Raw genomic sequence first — 23395 nt, 5'->3', positions numbered from 1 at the left:
TAAACAGCGAATTTGCTACGGTCCCTATAAAATTTATGATGGTGTTTAGCAAAATGAATGGCATCGGATCCCACCTTCACCCGCGGGTTTGGCAAATGGCTGTCAATTATGTAGGATCGCTTGTATTAATTATTTGCTATCGTCGGGTAACTTTTGAAGTGTTTATATTTCGTAAGCCAACTGAATTAACTTTCAGTCGTACAAATTAGGGCATTAATTTTGGGACACACCATTTCGCCAGGGATTATTATAATAAATAAATAATCCTAAATTGTCACAACTGGATACATAATTACATATAAGGATTTTTTAGTTAATCCTCATTAAGGTAGGTAGCTAACCTATTATATTGTTATAAATAAATAAATAAACATATTAGGACAAACCACACAGATTGAGCTAGCCCCAAAGTAAGTTCGAAACTTGTGTTATGGGATACTAACTCAACGGTACTATATTTTATAACAAATACATATGTATTTGTCTTGGATGTTTATCTATATATAGATAAACATCCAAGACCCGGGTCAATCAGAAAAAGATTGTTTTCCATCATGACCCGACCGAGTATCGAACCCGGGACCTCTCGGTTCAATGGCAAGAACTTTACCACTGCGCCACCGAGGTCGTCAGTTAGTTTGTTGTTTCACTTGTGCCGGGTGGTTCCGCCCTAGAATAGGACCATTCCATATACTCGTAAATAAATGTCGTACCATATCGTTTTTTTTTTTTCAGCTGATGGGCTACAATAGCGTTCCCATAGGAACGCTATTGTATTGTATTGGGTTGACATAAGGTCCAAGTCTAAAGTCACGGTCGAATCTTCAAAATTTTTATTTTTATTTTTTATGCCGACCCTCGGCTTCGCTGCGTCACAGCCCCGAATACAACCGAGAACATGAAAAGATAAAAGAGAGAGAGAGGTCATATTGTACTTATACATATCAGTACATTTTTGTTTTTTTTTTTCGATGTATAATGATCATTCTGTGATATAGCTTCACACATTATTTCCCAGTTTAGAATAAGTCGCAGAATGTTAGCAGTCTCTTCAAAGAGGTACTCAAGGCGTTGATGCATTATTCAGTAGGTCAATTCTCTTCATAAAGGTGAGATTCTTTATAACTTTAGCGATGGTTTGCACGGAAATAGTGACGAATAGGAACTTGATAATTTTGTGAACAGTGCCGACTTATTTGTCTAAATGGTATGAATTAAAAATTATAAATATATATTTATTTATTTTTGTTTGTTTATGCTGTGTTACATCTGCAAGTAGTAGCTAAATACAAAGAGATTTTATAAGCTGTGGTGACCACTTACCATCTAGTGAGCCGTGTGTTTGCCTGCTTGGTTACGTATAAAAAAAGCTTTATACAATTTCGAAATCAAGAACACTTGAGAACACAAATGGAAAACCGAAATTACCTAAGTCATAATAAGTATTGTAAAAAATAGTTTTTTTTTAATTTTCTAAATATAATTTATTTCCTAGTTAACTTGAATGCAACATGTTTATAAATAGCTGTAAACTGTATAGATAGCAACTCTTGAAATAAACCATAATTACCTAATTGTAATTAAACCTGAACTCGCCTCTCGACATAAACCATAATTAACTGTAATTAAACCCGCGCACTCTGTTACAAACTAAGTACATTTTGTAATACAATTCTCAAGAATATTGAATATTTTGTTAGAACTCTTAATACATACGTAGGTAGTTGGGGAACGAAAGTGCATTGGAGCGGAAAATTCAATCCGACTGGAGGAATAACCGTGTTCTCTAGCAATCATAAAATATTACATGAGATTTACCTAATCAAATCCTAACTTACCCATCCTAATAGTAAACTTATCTAATAAGTATTATCAGTAACTATAGTATACTATCAATAATATTTATGATTCTGAACTTTATGTACAGTCAACTGTACCAGTTGTTGTGACCTCTATTACGCGGTAATTGCGTCCTATTACCGCGTCATAGAGGTCCATGCAGGATAACTTGATATGCTGTTTACTGTACTTCTCATCATACTGTGAAAATCGAAAGTAACATAATGCTCCCAAATAAAGAGGACTAGCTGCGCCCCGGGGCTTCGCTTCCGTGGGAATTTCGGTATAAAAAGTACCCTATGTGTTATTTTCTACCGCAGGTTATATTTTCCCCGTGTACAGTCAATAGCACATCAAGTTACCCTGCAAGAATCTCTATGTTGCGGTAATAGCGGCGAGTTTGCAATGAATTTGGGTAAGTAGGTTGATGATGTTGATTGACTGTACCAAATTTCATAACAATCGGTACAGTAAATTTTGCGCCAAAGAGTAACATACATACATCCTCACAAACTGTAGCATTTATAATAATAGTGGACTCTGACGACGGACTGCAGTACCTACCACTTCACCCATGCGGAACCTCAAAAAGAACGCCACAAAGGAAATTATGAATAATTGATAATGATGTAATAACCAGTGCTTTAAGAATAGAACCATGCACTCCATATCTGTCCTGTGGACGCCGTACGATGCGATTGAGGGTCACATAGCCGATAGGCAACCATAGCATTCCTAAAAAGAATTAACGTCAGGCAGACGGCCGGTGTAAAATCATAGCCAAGTCTTTCAAATTTTACTTTAATTTTTTCCGCGAACCCTGGGCGTTGGGCGTTACGGCTTCAAATGCAACGGTGAACACGCAAAAATCAGAGTGACGTAAGCAAAACATACGTGTCCATCACTCAATTTCAATTGCCTTTCTAATCAACTGCTGACAAATAGACACACTATTTTTATTTACTCATCGTGAGCATCGGTGGTTCAGTGGTAGAATGCTCGCCTGCCACGCGGGCGGCCCGGGTTCGATTCCCGGCCGATGCAAACTTTTTGCGTTATTTAGTTTGCTTGAGAAACTATTTACTATATTATGAAAAAAAAAATATTTACTATATTAAATTTTAATTTTTTAGTACAGTCAACAGCACATCAAGTTACCCTGCAATGAACCTCTAAGGCGCGGCAATAGCGGTGACCGTACAAGATAGATATATGTAAATCGAAGGGCTTATCGCATGTAGGCACTAGTTTTAATCTAGCGGCTCCTCCCGGCTTCGTTCGGGTAAAAACATAATAAACTATACGGTATTTAATTATACTAAAACATAATAAACTATACGGTATTTAATTAAACTATATAGTATTTAAAGTATAAAGTATGCGCGAATATTTCTCTGTAGTGTGGTTTTCACCAATATATACTCGTAGTGCCCTTCACACTATGTATTATGTATAATATTGGTCAAAACCGCAAGAATTAATCTGGAACAGGTAGACACGACAGAGGATTTTGTTTTATAATATGTAAGGATTTCTGTTTGAATTGCAATGGTAATTGTTTAGACTGTCGCCTCATTGTTTAACAGTTTTGGAATACGTTGACGGATCTCAACAGAGCAGTGGGGCACTGCTCTTAGGTACTGTTCTTCTTCATAGTCGCATTCGTCATGACTGAGGCTCGTGGTTATTACATGGAATGAAACGCACACAACAACTTTCTTGGCATTATTAATGGAGTGGTTTGCCATTCCCTTCTCCATTTCACACACAAGTTAATAAGAATCAATCGGTCGATGAAAGCTTCTATACATGAGTTAGACTGGTATACAAACTCATGTGGCACGAGTAGGATACGAACCTGGGACCTTTCGTCTTAAGCATTACACCACCACCGCTCTTACTGTTAGCTAGTCATAATCATCAGATGTAAATCTAAGTATTACCAGCTTTTAAAACACTCAAGAAAAATACTTAGTACTTAAGTAACGAATATTAGAGTGTTACAGTTACGAGAATACCCGACGGGATATAATCTCGACCTCGCTTTAGCAACATCTAGTACAGTCAACAGCACATCAACCTACACAAATTCATTGCAAACTCGCCGCTATCACCGCGCTATAGAGGTTCAAGCAGGGTAACTTGATGTGCTGTTGACTGTACCAAGAGAATATAAAAAAAAAATACAGGGAATAGGGAACGCCCGTGTTTTGTCCTTCACTCGGGCGAAATACAATTTTGCTAATGACAAGACCGAACTCATTATCATAATTCTCAAACGCAACTGATGTCTTCTGGCCGACAAAATGACGCGCAACTGTGATGTACGATTTTAATACAAGCAGAGAAGTGAGTAATAGAGTAATGCCTCATTGCTCAGTCGTACTCCGTCGGCCTCCGTCACTTCTACTGGAATGTAGGTACATTGATTGAAGTCATAGAATTAATAAATTGAATTAACACACAATTTAGGTTCTTGACAAAATCTTATGTCAGCTATACATTAGGTATACGGATTCGGTGTACATTGCTGGTTTTTCATTGCGGTAAATATTATAGCTCTCATGCAAATGACGCAATATTCATACATTCGCGGCCGCATTTGTGTGAGTTTGGCGATAGTGTGTTTAGACATTTACGTTTTACTCCATTTACGCTGTAAGTACATTATTTGGTAAGTACGAATATTGCTCGATTTGGAGAAACGTTGAGACCACAACAAGCGTTATACCATATTTAGATAGTACCTAATTAGTACCAAATTCATATCAAAAATATGAGAATTCGATGGAATGAGCACGTAATTCTACTTATAATTAATTGTGATGCTAAATATTAACATTCTCTTATCTACCCCTTGTTGTGGATGCAACGTGTTACATTTTCATACATTATCGCAAATAACAACGAAATACTCTCTATGAAGTAATATTTTCCAATAAAATTTGCGTGTCACAATGTAATTATTAATTATTACAATCACCTATTGACATACTGACAAGTTTTGCAATTTTAATATATAAAAAGTGGGCGAAGAACGATATTATGCAGTTCATCGCTAAAATGGCAAGAATAAGGGATTTCGTTTTATCAGCGTTCCTAATTACCTTCCAGGTATACATTCATTTATTTTAATTGATATCCATTAACCTCCGTGTATTACTTATCAACTCATTTTTTTTTTACCCGGTAAAAAGCCTATTGAAAAATTCTCAGTTAATGTTTATCTTGTCTATGATTTTGTAAACCAAAATTTCTTAGTTAATATTTATCTATATATCATTATCACATATTTCTTAATTGTTTGCATTTTTCTTATATGGTCTTTGTATGTACACTGTTTTTGAATTGTAGTGTAGATCGTAACCTTATAATTTTACTATTATGTATAGTTTTACTACAATTTGTTATGTGTATTTAAATAAAAATAAATAAAAAAAATAAATAAACTCAAACTTAACTAGTTAATATTTCGGGATAAAAAACTGATTCATAATAAAAAAGTATTTGTTCCTATCGCACTTTTCGATAAACAATTGAAATAATAGCTTTTAAAATAGAATCAGAGAAAACATAATATTTTAACTTAATGTAAATTTAAACTTTTTTTATGTATAATAAAGTAATAATATAGGAGAATAAGATTTATGCAAACCAATGTCCTGCCCGTGTGCCAAATTTTATCAAAAGCCAAAAGCATAGTACGTAAAAAAGTGGAGTCATCGTTGTGGTAGCTACTCGTATGTGTGCTTTTACATTTTTTTAAATTAGAGATCTAGAAGTCTACCTTCTAACCAATGACCTCCGTGGCGCAGTGGTAAGGTTCTAGCCACTGAACCGAGAGGTCCTGGGTTCGATCCCCGGGCGGGTCATGATGGAAAATGATCTTTTTCTGATTGGCCCGGGTCTTGGATGTTTATCTATATATGTATTTGTTATAAAATAAAGTATCGTTGAGTTAGTATCCCATAACACAAGTCTCGAACTTACTTTGGGGCTAGCTCAATCTGTGTGATTTGTCCTAATATATTTATTTTATTTATTTATTTAATTTTCTTGTTCCCAGGTCTACCATGGAAACGGCCAATTTATCCCCCAATCAACCACCGTAACATCATCCTCCATAGGGCCACCTACAGGCCAGTTCATCCTCCCAGCGGTCATTGAACCCTGCGTGAGGCCCTGCTCCACTCCAAACCCTTATCCACCATGCCCGAACTACAACGACTTCTACATCCCACCGCCTCAACCACAACAAATTATAATTTTAGATGACGGCAACAACAGAAACAAGAACGGAATTGATGATATCCTACTCCTCTTTATCTTAGCTTCTAAGAATAGAAGGGGTGGGGGTCTGTTCGGTGGTGGTTGCGGCGGGGGGTGTGGAAACTACGGATGTGGGGGGTGCTCCGGGGGCTGCGAGGGGGGGTGCTACAGCGGCAACCAGCCGGCGTCGCCGATCACGTTGGTAATTTCGTCCGCCGCGGGCGACGCCGACACTAGTTAGTTTTTGTTAAATAAATGTTGACTTATTCAGTAACTTTTTAACTTGTTTTCCTGTCCTACAACCACAGGCACAATATTCTGAGATATTTTCTTGAGATACTTTTACCATTTTTTTCGTAATTCCCAATCGAACAGCGAGATAAACTTGCGTCCAATAAAAAAATATGTCATAGGTATAGAATACAAAAAGACTTTGAGGTGAGAGTAAAACAAATCACATAGACATAACGAGATAATATAGGTACTAAGCACAGCCGGCAATGGAGTTGTGGTACTTGGGAGTAAGAGGGATCAGGGTCCAAAGGTCCCAGGTTTGAATTTTACTCATGTCACATAAATTTATTTTACCTATCTCGAACATACTTAGTTCTCATACTACTCCAGAGGTCCAAATTTCGATCGTGTCCGATTCAAGTAGTATCTCCTGGCAGATTTTGCGTGATTGAGTAACATACACACTTAAAAATATATTCTTCCTATTTCATCACTACATAGTAACAAAAGTCTGCCCCTAATGTATGCCAGTATTTTTAAAACTACGCAACGGAATTTGATGCGGTTTTTTAAATAGATAGAGCAATTCAAGAGGATGGTTTATATGTAGATATATAACATGCATAAGGTCACTAGTAAAAATAAAAATTAATTTTATAATTTATACGCAGAAAGTAGGTTTAAAGCTATATGGTAACTTTTATTGATATCAGCGACAAATTACATATAAAATTACAAATTACATTGTCTATAGTTTCCAGAAAAAGCCTAACAATAAACAAATGCTCAATTATCTGCTGACTCAAACGACTTGTGTATGAGTAAGGGTGAGTTGCACCATCAAATTTAACGTTTATTTTAACCGGCGCCCCGCAAACGTTTATAAAAAATGGCGTTTTTCTGCGCACGTTAAAGATAACGTCAAAGTTAACTGTACAAACCACCCTAAATGTATAACGTTTAGCACAGACAAACAGATATCTGCGATTAATGTAGGACATAACAACATGTATCTAATGGTTTTGTTTTTCTCAGTTTCATACAAGGTTATCTGTGAAATATGGACACTATAAGTCATTATTTACTGTGAAATACGTATTGAAGAACTATATTTGTGAGCTGCGAAGGAATGAGGGTTGACGCGAATTAATTAAAATGGCTAGAACTGTCACATTGTTATTAATTGTTCTTACAGTAGCATGTGAATAATTATCAAATTCGTAGGGATATTTAATTACGACGCAAATAAAGGTATACTATAATAAATATGATAAATTGAAATTACGATACAAGTAAGACCTCTTGTAACCTTATTCAAGGAATAACTGATTCTGAAGGACACTGTGGTGTAGAAAAAACGTCCATGTACAAAAAGTTAGTCAAAAAGGTAGCTTGTGGAAGATCTCTATTATGGCAAATTGTATCAAAATCGCTAAGCCAGCAGTATCGCGGAATTGTACTTATTTGTTCTTGTAATCTAATTGTTTTATTGTTGGTACTAAACTAGGTGGTAGTTAGTTTAACAAAACAATTAGGTTTTTAGAAAAAGGGATACTTAGTTACGAATGCCTTTATAAAACGTATTTATTTCGAAGTGGTGTTGTTAGCAGTCATAAAATAAATGGCAAATTTTTATTTAAAAAAATGATACAAGTACATTGTATCATTTTTTAAAATAAAAATTCTGCTATAAGGTAGGCAACGTACAACATACGCTGCAACTTTTTTTTAGGTTATTAAATTTACTTATAAGCAAATTCTTTTGTACCATGAATCACTGGATTACATTGTCGCGTAATCAATAGCAGATAGTATCCATACCCGATCTAGGTTAAGTATTTACTTTAATTTGTTACTACTAAGTATGAATAAAACTCAAAAATGTTAAGTACACACTTTAATACACATTCGCCAACATCAAATCATTTCACACTTGTTTCACTTAAATAATAAAACCGTTAATGTCTTGGTAAACACTCGCAGGTACAACTGAATCCCCAACGGGAGATTTTGTAGCAATATTCGTGACCCCTGGCCTCCGATTCGCAGGCTTCATCGCAGCTGACGGCAAATCCCGTTCTCACATCAACGCTCCTCGACACACTCGTCTGCAACCCCATCATAGTTAACAGAAGAAACAAAACTGTTTTTGAACCCATCATGGCGACTGATTCGGGACAAGACCACTGTGCTAATGTTGTGTGAACGCAGTTTGGAAGGTACATTTACACTAAACGAGCGAATGATCGCTCCGGCCGAGCGAGCGAAGCGAGCGAGGTCTAACATTCTACTTGAGGCAAAAATACATTTTTTTATGTATGTATATTTGTAACGCGATAACTTTCGAACCGTTGGCCTGTTTTTGATGAAATTCAAAAGGTATGTAGGATATGTGAATAGAATTTTTAAATTCGTGGGTCATCAAAATTTGTCAAGTTTATTGTGTTCGCGAGGTCTAAGTTCGTGGCGAACAACTAGTTATTTTTAAATTAGTGTCAACAGGATAGTCAGCAACGGTGTGAGCAGATGATATCCTCAAAGTCGCAGACGTAGCTACGTGGATTAGAATAGCACAGGATAGAGAAAAAGAAGAGAGTCACAAAATCTGACTTAAGCACCAAATCTAACTTGAGTACCCCGACTCCAAGTTAGGTTATAGATTAAATAATGAAAAAAAACTGCATAATAAAACCGGGAAAGCGAGGGGTACAAGGGGAAGTAAGTATACCTATACTGTAAGAATGCTGTCTGATGTATGTTCGTTTGGTTTACGCAAACGCACCTTTAGCAACTGGCTTGACCGGTTGTTGAACTGACTGGATGCGTCACTCAAAATCCCAAGTCAGTGTTTATGTGCAGTAGACAAGTACCGCTTTCCTTGTCACACGTCTCCTCTGACCCCTAATGTATGAAAAAGCAACAATATTGGTAATATACGCGCCAAATTTTGAATATTTTTATATATATTCAAGTTTAATTTATGAAAAATATATTTTATAAATGCGAAAGTGATGTGAGGATATTCGATATTTAATTAATCAAATTATACTTACTGGGATTTTTATGATATATATACTACATGGCTAGAAAAAATCTGCAATAGCACATAGGGTGCTTTTTAACCAGAAATTAACGAACAACCAGAGGTTTAACTATTACTTAAAAATGTCTATGCAGTAAGTTTAGCATCAAATTGGAAAAATATAACAATGCCATCTGCTTATTTATTGATATATCAACAAGAAACTTAAAAACTAAAAATATTATAAATAATCTTTAGATATTTTTAATTTATAGGATATTTATAAGTTATTTTTAAGTCATATAGTTTATGTTATATATTAATATAAATAATTTCCTGACGACAAATATAAATATATAAATATGAGTTTATGGGATATCTAAAAACACGGAAGTCAATTTAAATAAGTATTTGCTACCTAAGCTTGGCCGAAAAATATCGAGATAGGTAGAGAAAAAATACGATTTATTCAACGACACTAACTAGTAGGTACTAGTAGTTTGTAGCTTTGGCTTGTTAGCTAAAGGCTTAACCTCAGATTCTGATTTTAAGAACTCTCTCTCTCATATAAACATGTTTCAGGTTACTTTCTCAGGCGTGCCGACCACTAAAAGGAAATACCATCTTTTCGTTCAAAGACATTTTTCGGGTTACCTTAACAGGCGTGCCGCATCTTTTCGTTCAAAGAAAATTAAGCAATCCACCGGTTCAGATAATTCCTACCTATTATATTTATGGCCGGAATCACGTAACGTATCATTTCAAAAAATAACCCGTAGTTCACAAGACTAAGAACACCCTTGTCTAATGAGCCACTAGTCCCGGCCCTTGAGATTAATGATCTACCCTCATCCGATAGAGCAATTAAGTACCTTTGCTCAAGAGTTTGTAGTTTATGCCGTAATTTCAATTTATTGATATAGGGTAGTCTTTGTCTTTTCCATTATACGATATTACAAAGGAACTCAAATGCTTTTACTTTTTTTTTGTAAACTAACCAGCCAGTCTCTATTTGAAATTAGAACTTATAATTAAAAAGGTACAAATTTATGAAATAAAAAAATAAGACACAAATAATGAATAGTATAATTAAAAATAAAAACTAAACTAAAAATTTAAGAAACCCAGACCGACTCTGAAGTTATTGGAATAGGTACCTATATTCTCATCTGCACACATTTTCCAAACATAGCTAAGAACACTCTCGAATAAATCAAATTCGACAGACATACAGATACACAGACACGTTAAACTTATAACTCCCCTCACACTGTCGTCGGGAGAAGTAACTGAAAACAAACAGTCCATCTCGAATTGAATACACCAGACACCCAAAATGTAACAAGACTAGATTTAGCAAAAGTCTTTATTTCGGCATATTGCTTTGTTGTCGTAAAACTTTACCGGCCAACTTCAATTGATTTGGTAATCCCCATTCAAAGTAAAATGAACAGCTAGAGGCTAGATAGAGAGCTAGGTATTTGATTGAATTCCAATAAAAAAATACCAATCAAAATTGTTTTTGTTACATAAATATAGAGGAATGTTTCCGTTCCATTACATTTGCCTTAAAAGCTTTGGCAGACTAAATCCCTTGTCGTTTTCGTTTCGTATTACATTTTCAGCAATCGAAGATTAAAGCATTTATTTTATGGGTTTCGCATTTTAATTTTTACTGAACTTTCTTATGAATAATCTGAAGTCTAATCTGTGGGAAGAAAAAACCCACTAAAACTACAAACTACAGAATATGTAATGACACATGTTAGGCTTGTTAGAATTAAGAAAAACATTTGTCAGTCTTTCTTTCTCTCTACGGTTCTGGGTAATTTTGACACGGATCGGACCTAAAGCTGAATTAGTTCTTTGCCCAAGACATGTCCAGGAAAAGGTAAGCGTAGATCGTGATCTTATAGTTACGAGGGTTATCTACAAGTCTTGAATCCTTAACCCTATTCTCACTTTACTACGATTAGATATTTACCCTTTTCGATTAAACTTTCAGGACCACATGTCCTCTTACTCTAACATCCCCTTAGCTTCATAACCTTGAAGGCATTCCTTTAGGATCAAGTTAGTGGTTTGTCTGAATAATAAATACGCAAGGTTTTAGACATTGTTTGAATTGTTTGTCTGAAAATTTCAGATCACAATAAGATGAATCTAGCCTACTAGAACGGTATATAGAAACAGCGAATGTGTACGCCTGATTAATAGTTCAATCTGATTTATTGTTATTTTCTCGCCAGCCAGATACACTTCGGTTAATAGCGAACCATAGACAAACCAGATTATATAGAAAAAAAGTATCCTCACGAATAATCAGGATATTATCCTATTTACCTAGCTACATCGAAATGCGATTTACATTCTTTCTCGATGCCTACAACATACCTATAACGTTCTTGCCAGAAGATTCCAAGAAACTTTAATGTGCAAAGGGAGCAAAAATCGTTCACAATGCGTACAATAAACAACCCTGAAAGATTATCGCCAAAAACACGTTAGATAATAGATACACCCCGAGGGTCGTATTCGGTCGGCCCGCTTAATGGCTACCTGGCTTCCTCAAAGAAGTATTTATATGTTTCCGTTTCATTTGTGTGAAATAAATAGGTAGGTACCTGGTAGGCAACTGGATGAACTACACAGAGTATATCGGTATATCGAGTATAGGTACTTCTGTGGTAAAGTACCATCAAACCAATATAAAAAACCGTCTAACCTACTAATATTATAAATGCGAAAATTTGTACAACTGAGCAATGGCCCTTACTCGTGCCGTGGAATATCACCTAAGTACCTACTTTCCTAATAAACTATTCCTAGTCTATGCCTACTAATATTATAAAAAGGTAAGCGTTTGTGCGTTAGTATGTTTGAGGCGGGTAATCTCCGAAACTACCGAACTGATTTGAAAAATTCATTCACCATTATTATAAAGCTTGGTTTACAATATCCAAGATTGCTAGCGGAGCGAAGCGCGGGCAACGTCTAGTATGCAATAGATTGCTATCAACGATAGGCTGCAACTGCAAGTTTCTATCTGTCAATCATTTATAGAAGGCCCTAAGTTGGTAGTTGGGTTAACTATCTACGGATGGTTATGGAGAACACCAATACAGTATCGGAAATTTTTAGATCATCCCCAGTTCAATGTAGTACCTATATATAATATAATAATATTTACCTATATATAATAATAATAATAAAATGTCAACCGCATGGAACTTTATGCATGGGTCATCGGGGCGAATTTACTTTGATTTTCTCTTCCTATAATAAAACATAGGTATTCGCGCCCGAACGCACGTCTGAATTCGGCCATCATGGGTGTCGACAATCGTTAAAAAATAACTAACGCCATCTAGTGTCATTTGAAAACATCAACACACATTATCGGACAGATGCCGACAAAATTATGGTGCCAACTCCACACCGTCGCCGAACTTAGACATATGCCGCCATACTAACTAAGTATCTAATTCGCATCGGCATGTATGGTAGTTCGACGACAGTATGGAGCTGGCATGATGTCAAAGATCCGCCCAAGTTTGGCAAACTAGTTGCCGATAGTTCATAGCCGGCAATGTCAACTCTCTGAGTGAATGAGTAGTTTTCATTGTACACACTAGATGGCAATGAATACATAAATGAATGAAGTTTGAATCAACATATTTTTATGCCGGCTCCACACTTTTAACTTTTTATCTTCTTGCTTAGAAGCGCAGCTAGTAATAAAATGCGAATGTTTATGAGGATACATGTATCTTTGTCTGGAGTAACACTTAGGGTTAGTACTTTTTATGCCAAAATTCCTAGCGAATTCCTATTCTTCGGCAGCAAAGTGCCAGTACATTTCGTAAATAAAAATGAGGTTGGTATGAGTAGTAAATAAACACTCTTTCAATCAATGTGAATTTCTGCCGCTGCCATTGGATTTTAATTCTAAATATGTACAAGGATATTGTCAAGTGCGATAGCGGAAAGCCACCGAAAAATTAAATTGAAAATATTAGTAGATTGCATACCTACAGAGTTTCATAGTCGTCTACGGCACCCAATACTACACCATACATTTTACGTTCCGTCGTACGCAAAACAGAAAGATATGTAGCTTTGTTATCCAAGGACCAAAACTAGAAATTAGTAATGATCTATTTTTTGAATATAAACATTTGCTTTGTGAACCTACAACCCTTTATAATTCGTACAATCGCTTATTACTCAAACCGATTTTGGAACAACGTAATCTATTTTATTGTACAAAAATCATAATTTGTCTATGATTTGAACGCGAAGCTGTCTTTGTCATGTTTCTTAGAGATAAAAAGAGACAACTATATCACTTGTCAAACAAGCGCTACTTTGCTGCTGCTTCATTTTATGTTTTACGTACTTTCTAAATGTCAAAATAACTCTTTCGATGCAAATAAAATAATGTTGTTTTTGTTTGAGATTTAATTTATTGTATCAAACATAATGCGTTGAAATTGAGTTATACGCGCGTTAAATGTTACGACTTCGGGTCGCGAATAGTCGTAATATGTTAAACAAAAGTATAATTTGTGTGTCCAAATAACTTCTTGTGTCAAATAGTTTTCTTGTGTTTTTCCTATTATTTTGGGTTATTTCACGTTTTTAGTATATTTTTGAAGTGTTGTTCTTGTGTTATTTATTATATATGCTTTGAAGTACTATAGTTTTGTTGTAAAAGTGAAATAATCTCTATGTTGTGAAAGTGTTGAGGTTAGTTTTTGTTCGCGCTATTTTGGGGTAGCTACCCCTGATTAAGTCTCCGGTTTGGTGAGTAATAGCGAGTAAGTTCTTTACCGAAGGATTTCCAATGTCGTTAAGAAAAATTCCAGAATTATTTTAGTTGCAAATGCATTTGTTTGTATTGAAGATATACTTACTTAGTGACCCACAACAAGCAGACATCTTATACAATGCATGCAAAATTAGACAATTTCATGTATATGCAGTCTTTGCTTTTAAAGTAAGAAATGAATTCATTCATATATCCTTTAATTACCAGAGATTTATAAAAAAACTAATGTTGTCTATTCATAAAACCATGAATGACACAACAATCTTGTTTGTGTGCAAGCCTAATCTGTATTTTTGTACATTATTATCTCCAAAATCGAGATTTATATGGGTTATGTTAGACTTTGCATAACAGTACATACATTCTACAAGTTATGCAAATATATATATATATGGTGGTTTACAATAGTAAGTAAATTTTTCATCAATTCAATAAATAATGCATCAAATAAACAACAATGCCACACATGACATGTAGCATTTCTTTTTGAGTTATTTGAAAAGTGAATTGACAGTCATAATCTTGAAACAGAGAAATGCGACTTAAAAATGATAATTGTAGAGTGATGATTTAGTATTGCGTTCAATCCCCAACAAAAAGGATTTTATCTTGGCCCATTGAAATGAAGGAAGACTTAGTTTAAAAATTGGTTTCGAATCCCAATTACTTTAATAAGCGACTTGTCGTAGAACAAGGTCGCCATTGTACATAGGTTGCCGGAGACTATGAATCTGAAAGGCTGTGTGAAAAAAATCTTCTCTTTATGCTGATGAGTTTGTTCCTATGCCCATTTTTGCAGAAAGCTATGAACTTGGCACAGGAATAAGCAGATATTTAAATACAACTAGCAGACATCTAGTTGTCATTGGGTTCAAATCCCAATATAATAGAGTGTTATTGTATCAGTTACCCTACATTTTTTTTGGGTTCGATTCCCAATGTATTACACAAATTTTTAATTTGGTTTTGATTACTGGCTTATCAGCTGTGTTAAATTTGGGTTCGAATCCCAATATAATACAGTCAATGTTTTTTACCATATGTTACATTTGGGTTTGATTCCCAATATTTATTATTTTAAAAGATGGGTTCAATTTCCATTTAATTAATGTAATTAAAAAAATAAACATTTTTTTATAAAAATAAATTAATTGAATGGAAACCCATTCAATCCTATCTGGGTAAGAATGGAATGGAATGTCTGGAATATAAGTGTGTTTTGGTAAGAATGGTATATTGTGGTCCACATAATTATGTAAAGGAGTGTATAAGTATGTAATGCTCAATATTAATTTAGGAAAGCCAATGCCCCAACAGTGTGGACATAAAAATGTTTAATGACCAAGTTTAAGGAGATTGACATTTTCTGCCAATTAATGGTTTGTTGTGGATAAAAATATGCTAATTTTGGCAAACTATGACAGGTTCGACTCCTGTCAAAAGTTTGACCAAGTGTTTAAAAAATTTATTGCCAAGGTAAACATTTATTGTTTACCAGAGTGTGTGTGAACAGTTGATGAAGTCTTTCGATAAGTAGAAGTATGCCTATTTAAGGTAGGATTTATATTTGTCACGAACACAGTGATCTTGGTCATATTCATGTTCTGCATATGATCATGGAAAGCGAGCCCTGGGCTCTGATGCTATATGGTTGAGGAAGAAAGTGGGAAATCGCTCCAATGAGAAATGCAATTATAATGGGTTCAATTCCCATAACCTTGGTTAGATTCCCAGAATTGTGTTACAATGGGTTCGATTCCCTAACACAGGTGGTTATCTTAAATGACCGGGAACTCACTGAGATGAGATGTATGGTTAAACTGGGTTGATTCCCAGAATTATGTTACCATGGGTTCGATTCCCTAAAACAGGTGTTAATATAGTTAAAAGGTGAAAGTTTTGATCAAAATCTTGTAGATTTTGGATGATTGAACGTTTGTTCAATCTTCAAACATCTCCAAACTTTGAAATTTTTAATATTATGTAGGTACATAAGAAATAAAAATCCTACATCTATTCTAAATACCTATTTATATATTTTTTTATTTCTAGTCAATTTAATAGATGTAGGATTTTTATTTCTAGTGTGATGTGGTTTACAATAAGTAGGTAAATGGTCTATTTGAATAGTCACATTGTTAATAGTTTTTTAATTACTATAATACATGAAATGTCTAGTTTAATAAGATATCTGTGCTTTTGCATTTGGAGTCCTTCAGTTATTAAGTCTCTGCAATATTTAAACCATGGTGCCATAATTGAACTTCCAAAATATTTACATAGAAGATCGAGTTTTCGAAAAAAAATATATAATAGCTTTTTTCTATGTGTGAAATGTAATGTTTTTTATTAATAAAAATAAAATAAAAAAAAAGGAAAAAACAAAATCAAATAAAGATGTGAGGGATGGTTGGTGTGATTATTTACCTAGTACCCTTTCCTTATTCCTACCTAATTTAAAATTTAATTTATTTTATAACATGTTTTCTTACTATAAAATTTAAATTTAAAAAATAGTAAGGGAACATGAAGCATCGTTTTTTTAAATAAAGTATTTTAGGGTGGTGGTTCGCTTTTCATTTATTCCCCCATGGTAATATGGTATAATTTTTGGTTTTACTCACAGTTCCAGCTCAGTTCATACCGGGGCGGACTGGTGCGGGCTTACTCATACTGAACGGATTCACATTTTACATGAAGAACCACCAGGCTCGGGGGAAGAAACAGTGGTACTGCTCGTCCAGGGACGTCCATGGGTGCCGCGCTGATGTCATCACTTACAGGGGCTACGACGGCCGCGATTACATTTCCATTTTCAGAGGGCGCCACATTCACAATCCACCGAAACTAAGAAAGTGTCACGACGGAAGATATATACGCGAGAAAGATCTTTTTAACAAATTGTTATTACAGTAATCATATTTATATACACATAGGTTTTATTTTTATGTTCTTAAATCATGTGATGTACTTATTTTTTTTAATATACGATGTGTCTTCTCGCATGTTTCTACTGTAGGGACCTGCTAGTTAGTAGACGTATGAATTTTGTGAAGTATTTTAGAGTACAATATTCTAATAACATTTTCATGTTTTATTTGTTCCCCTGTACTTTTGTTTCTTGATGCTAATAGTATGATTTGTATTGGCTTAATAACTCTGAAGTTAATAACTTTATGCAACAGTCAGCAAAATGATTAAAATGGAGTTATAAATTTCAGATTGCGTCAAATAACAACCAAGGTTATAGGTTTTGAATAACATGATACTTTCAGGAATATACTATCTTCCTTCGCACCGAACTGGTAGTATGGTGCTCATATTCAAAGACAACAAGTACTGGATCAACAACAGGTACCAGAACACTATTAACTGGACCTGCAGGGACCGGAAGCGCTTGGGCTGCAACAGCTGCGTGCAGACCACCGTCGAAGGCAGATACATCAAGCACAAAGGCTTTCACAACCATGATGATAACTACACTAAGTACAATTTTAATAATTAATTTATTTTTTTAATCATTAAAATTGTCGTAGACCAATTGTTACTTTTTTTAGGGTTTCAAAAAGCAAAAATACCTATCTTCTTTATTTTTTTACCTGTTCGTAAATAAAATAGTTGAAAACATAAATAGTTTTCCATTTTGCTTGATTCACGAATGGACTCGCCTGATAAGAATCTTTACATTCCTTTTATAGAAAACCGGGTATCCATACGTGGAAGCAGCTAGAAATACTCCATCAGCTAAGTTTGACGAACGTAGCGATTTCAACGTGTATTGCTGGTTTTACCATGCGGTTTTAAAAAAATCACGAATAAACTACGCAATGTACCTACGCCAAATCGCATCGTTTTAATCCGTAGATATTGGATTTCTAGTAACCCAAGTAATAAAATTTGCTCTGACTAGAGTCAGAGCAAATTTTTTTACTTTGGTTAGTAGCGATTTGGAAAACTAAATCAATAAAAATAAAGACTATGAGATTTTTTAAATTAGATGTACCTATATAAATTTAAAACTGTGCTGTGAGTTAGAATGGACTTTTCGATTGTATTTGGGAAACAAAGCTTAAAATATAATCTGCGTAAACGCCACCTAGTGGCAGCATATTGTATCTCATGAGATTAGTTGCCAAGATTTGACAATAGATGGAAGTAGTAGTAACAAAGTGGAGATGTAAATTAATAAAATCCAAATTCTGACGTCTCCGTATTTTTTATGATAGTAAGTATTTTTTATATGGTAGTAGTAGCAACCTATTATGAATTTGGTTGTTTTTTTTTAACTTAGTGATTTTCTTAATTTTTATACCTACAAGATGTGTTGAATACTTATTATTTAAAGTAACTAAGCTTTTTTTATATTTTAATACAGTGACTGTTCGCTGGCCCTATGAACCAGGCATGATAATATGTTGTATACGTATGTTATACTTACAGTATTGTAAATTTATATTGTTTTTTCGTAAATATGACAAAATGCAAATTTAAACAGTGACAAATTTTGCCATATAAAACAAATAACGTATTTTTCTATAGATGAGTTGAACTGAACTAGTAATAAAATACTTCATATGAGATACAAAGAACCCATAAAATTAGGTTAATTTATAATTAGTTTCCCTTTTACTGTACTAGTCAATATGTGTCGAAGAATTTTGTCTTTATCACTTAAAAAGTACTTATTGAAAAGTGCCAAACAAAAAACGTAATTTATTCAGTAAAATGTACGTAGTTTAAAAAAAAGTTATATTTGTTAGTAAGTAGCTTTTTATAAAAATTGATATTAGGTCTTATGTTGAAATATATTCCTTCCAGAATATAATGAACTTTTGGGAATACTGTTTTTTTTTTACTTTTATGTATATGAAAAATATAAAAACCTACTTCAAACATTATTTATTATCTATATGATGATAATGATAACACGACTGTATAGTCGAACAAAAAACAATATTTGTGCTTGAAAGGAAATAATAAAATGTATTATTTATCCGTAAGTGCTATGTATATTAAACTAATTGAAATAAATCATTGATGTATACAATTATAATAAATGATATGACCGGAATATAGTCAACAGCATGACATTACGACGTACTGCAGTACATTCTTACGGCAACAGCGTCGAATTTGCATGGTTGGGCTGATGTGTTCTCGACTGTAGCAAGAGCGAGAATGGTTTTAGTTATAAATGCATTGTTGGTTTAAAAAAATCTTGTACTCACGTTTATTCAATATTACAGCGCAATTCGTGCAGACGCGAAACAACAAGTTTTTATTGATGCTCAATTCGTACACGTTCCGGTACCACCTCCGTCTGGTCACTGGGAAACGGTACAGATGCTGTCAGGAGAGACAATGCAGCTCGTACGTCGTCGTGGATGACCAAGGCGTCATTGTGAAGAAGAAGGAACAACACGACCATCCTCCGCTAGAGTATTACGTGAAGAATGGAATTTATCATCGGCTCTAGAATCTCTGGAGCGTTGATTTCTGGTTATGTTTTTAATTAAAAAATCATGGAGTTTATAGAAAGAAATCATGTAGACATATTAAACTGTTAAGAGTGTTGATCTAGGAAGTTGAAGCCAAGTTTTACCAACACTATACGGCCATCTTAACTTTGGACCTCGTTATGTGAAAACCTTTCCAGTTTCACCTTCTATCGTGCGTCCCGTTACTACAGTACCGCTAGCAGTTCCGTTGCTGATACTTGTGATATTTTCGTTGCCTGTTTTGCACACCGTGCCAGAGCGCAGATGTTACTTTATCGACTCCCAAGGTCCCAAGTTAATGGCCAAGTACATTGATCGAAAGGCAGTGTGAAATACATATTGTATGTTATGCTTTGTAAATAAATATTTTACTTTTATTTGATTTAGGTGTTCAATATATTTCATACTAATGCATTTTTATACCATTATTACTGATTTTTCAGCTGTAGGTGCCAACAATAGCTTAACGAAGTTTTTCTACGAACGACTTAGCTTTTTGGTATCTACTACGTTTAGTACCTTTTTCGTCATTCACGTTTTTTTCAATATTTCAGTGGAATTTATACAGACAATCAACAACAGGCTATTGTTAAAGCTAAATTCGTACACGTTCCGTTACCACCTGCGCCTGCTTACCGGGACGCGGTACAGGTGCTGCCAGGAGAAGAAATGCCGCTCTTACGTCATCGTGGACGATAATGGCGTCATTATAAAGAAGAAGGAAGAACACCGTCATGCACCGCTGGAGTATTCGGTGAAGAACGGTATTTATCATCGGATGTAGATAATGAAATTATCTGTGTAGATTTTATAAGATATATAATGACGGAAGTATGAATATTATAATTAGAACTAGCGATGTGTCGCTGGGAAATTCCCTTGAGAATTCCCGCAGATTTTCAAGAGAAATTCTCATCGGTAATGTCACGGCAATGATCTGAATAAAATTGTTGGTTATTAGAATGTTTCCTGACTGTGTACCGATGTGTCGTTGTTGAAATTTCCGAGAATGCGAAAATTTCGAGAACGGCACATCAGTACAATAACATTATTTGAAGAGTCCGACTGATATATATTAAGCAAGAAGCAGCTTGAGCTAAGTCTTGCTTTAAATCAAGAACGATCTGATAGTGCGATTTTCGACATCGTTTTGCAGCCAGGCAGCCAGCCAATCACGCGGGGACGTAAGTATCACTTTTATCCTGTGCTTTTATCCCACACATTAGTCCCAGTGAAAACTTGCATCACTTACAATAGATTGTTCTCTGAAATTTAACTTGTTTTTAACTTTGTATATAATATTTAGGTATTTAATGAAACACACAATCTTTTCTCATTTTACTTGAATGTTTTAAAGAGTTTCGGCCATCCCTATGTAATTTATCGCTTGTTCAGTAGACGTAGTGGCCTAGTGTAAAGTAGGCACGCGCATTTCGTTCTTTTGACGCCGTTTTTGAAGTACTCAATTGAAATTAATTTGCACAGCGCATTTCGTAATGACCGACACGGGCCGATTACTGGTAATCCACAACAGCTACGCCTACAGAAAACATTGCAAGCTCAAATCAGGGATGAGACTCCAATGTATCTACAGTTATAGGGGATGCAGGGGATATTTGATTATTGACCAAGACCAGCGCATTTTGATGAGTAATGAAAAGCACTTGCATGAACCAACAAAGTATGGGAAAACTAAAAGTGGATTGTACTTTCGACAAAGATGATGACGTTGACAATTCGCTCTGAAATACTCTGAATCATTATTACCAGATTTATTGAAAAGAGTTAGAGGAGCTTCTCCTAGATTCATATTGTCATGATTGGGATTCACATACTGTATTATAATAATAACATCTTTTATGTCTGTCTTGTCAGCGTTAATTTTAATAATATACGTAGATGGCTTATCCACGATTATTTTCATTACTACACCTAATATTACAAGGTTAAGGTTCGAATCCTACTCGTGCCACATGAGTTTGTATACAAATCTGACCCATATATAGTAGTTTTCATCGACCACCAGTTGCTTCCGGTGAAGGAAAACATCGTGAGGAAACCTGCACTGGTTGATTATTATTAACTTGTGTGTGAAATGGAGAAGGTAATGGCATACCACTCCATTGATAATGCCAAGAAAGTTGTTGTGTTTCATTCCACGTAATAATCACGTCCCTCAGCCATGAGGAATACGACTATGAAGAAGAATATTACCATGCTTCATACTAAAAGTGCTATTGAGTTAATATCGCCTTCTCCAAAGGTTACACGTTTATCTATATACTCATGCAGGCCTCTATAACCTGGGGTATAAAGCCCGGTTTTCACTGTACTAATGGTATTGGTCTGTTAAATCTCGAGCGCTATTCTTACCATGTGATCGAACTTGGGCCACGAACACTCGTATAGTGAAAACCCAGCTTTAAGCCCATCATTCAAAAGGAGACACATAATAATTTATTTTTTTACATTATTTCTGTATACAATACACACTTACCCCGTTATTCATAAAAAAATTAATGGATACTGCTAAATGTCATAAATTGGAAAGTGACAAAACACACTTACGCTTGTATGCTTTAACTTTTATGAATGTCAGATTTAGTATTTATTGTGGTTTTCTTTTTGAAATAGTGACTTACATAACGACCATCCAGAACCGGATTATCGCTATCTACAAAGACCATTCTTTTCAAAAACATCGGGAAGACAAACTAGGAGTTCGCTTTCGATGCATCAAGCATTCTGTAGGATGCAACGCGTTCTTCACTCTACGCCATGCTGTGCTGGACATCATCAGGTGCAACGAGACGCACATCCATGAGCCTGTACGATTCCGTCAGCTTAAAAATGGAAAATATATTAAATTGTCATATTAATGTTCATATTATACACACGGTGTGGGCATAAGCTTGTGTACTAAGCTATGTGGGAGATAAAAGTTAAAATTGATCCTACATTAAAATGATAAATATTTCATGCCTTGCCATATAGATTGTGGAGTGAAGTGTATATAGAATTAAGTTATTCATAATATCTATAATATATTTCATTTTCTATTGGACGTATTGAAATTGAATAGATTTTTTTTTGAATTATTTGGTTACTGTTCACATGTAAAATTCAAAATAGCTTATCTTTCTCTGTACATACCTAGTTCATTTCACATATTTATTTCTGAACAGTGACTTTCTTAACGACCGAAATGGGCCGGCAAATCGTCCTCCACAATTCATACTCATACAGAAAACATGTCCAAGTGAGATTTGGTCAACGCATCAAGGTTGTACAGCGTACATCGTAGTGAATTCCAATAACCAAATCACAAAGTACAAGACTGCGCATACACACGGGCCAGTGAGCTATCGACGTCTCAGCAACGGGAAAGACGTTATGTTGTATACCAAAACTGGTATAGTTTATACCACGGAACTAACTAACTAAATTTCGCATACTGTGACAGGACACCATGTTTCAATTGAATTAAATGTATATTTCGTGCACTTCTTTTTTTTTTCGCATATTAAATAGATCGTCATCTCTATCAATCATTACTTACTCAAATGAGTCTACTGACCTAATCCAAAAAATATCGTATGTATCGATAGCATCGAAGTAAAACTTCACATTAAAATCTGAACACTACTGAATCACACTAAAATCCGCTTCTTATATGGAAATGTGTTATTTTTTAACCATACT

The 23395-nt window shown here is 34.8% G+C and overlaps 1 protein-coding gene, 1 long non-coding RNA gene and 1 other non-coding gene across 3 annotated transcripts; all 3 read left to right on the top strand.

Annotated features, from left to right (window-relative positions):
* Positions 1-2812: 2812 nt before the first annotated feature.
* TRNAG-GCC (transfer RNA glycine (anticodon GCC)) lies at positions 2813-2883 on the top strand. The gene has a single exon. It is a non-coding gene; the product is annotated as a tRNA-Gly (tRNA).
* Positions 2884-4833: 1950 nt separating this feature from the next.
* On the top strand, positions 4834-6376 carry LOC128672402 (uncharacterized). The gene is made up of 2 exons (XM_053749530.1): positions 4834-4953; positions 5906-6376. Exons 1-2 carry the CDS (start codon positions 4885-4887, stop codon positions 6347-6349), a joined length of 513 nt encoding a protein of 170 aa, XP_053605505.1. The 5' UTR covers positions 4834-4884; the 3' UTR covers positions 6350-6376.
* A 7353-nt stretch (positions 6377-13729) lies between these two features.
* Positions 13730-22327, top strand: LOC135309779 (uncharacterized). Its single transcript, XR_010369984.1, has 2 exons — positions 13730-20877; positions 21179-22327. It is a non-coding gene; the product is annotated as an uncharacterized LOC135309779 (long non-coding RNA).
* Positions 22328-23395: the final 1068 nt, after the last annotated feature.

This window comes from Plodia interpunctella, chromosome 9 (genome assembly GCF_027563975.2).
Source record: "Plodia interpunctella isolate USDA-ARS_2022_Savannah chromosome 9, ilPloInte3.2, whole genome shotgun sequence".
Taxonomy (NCBI): domain Eukaryota; kingdom Metazoa; phylum Arthropoda; class Insecta; order Lepidoptera; family Pyralidae; genus Plodia; species Plodia interpunctella.
This window is presented reverse-complemented; position numbering and strand designations above follow the sequence as displayed.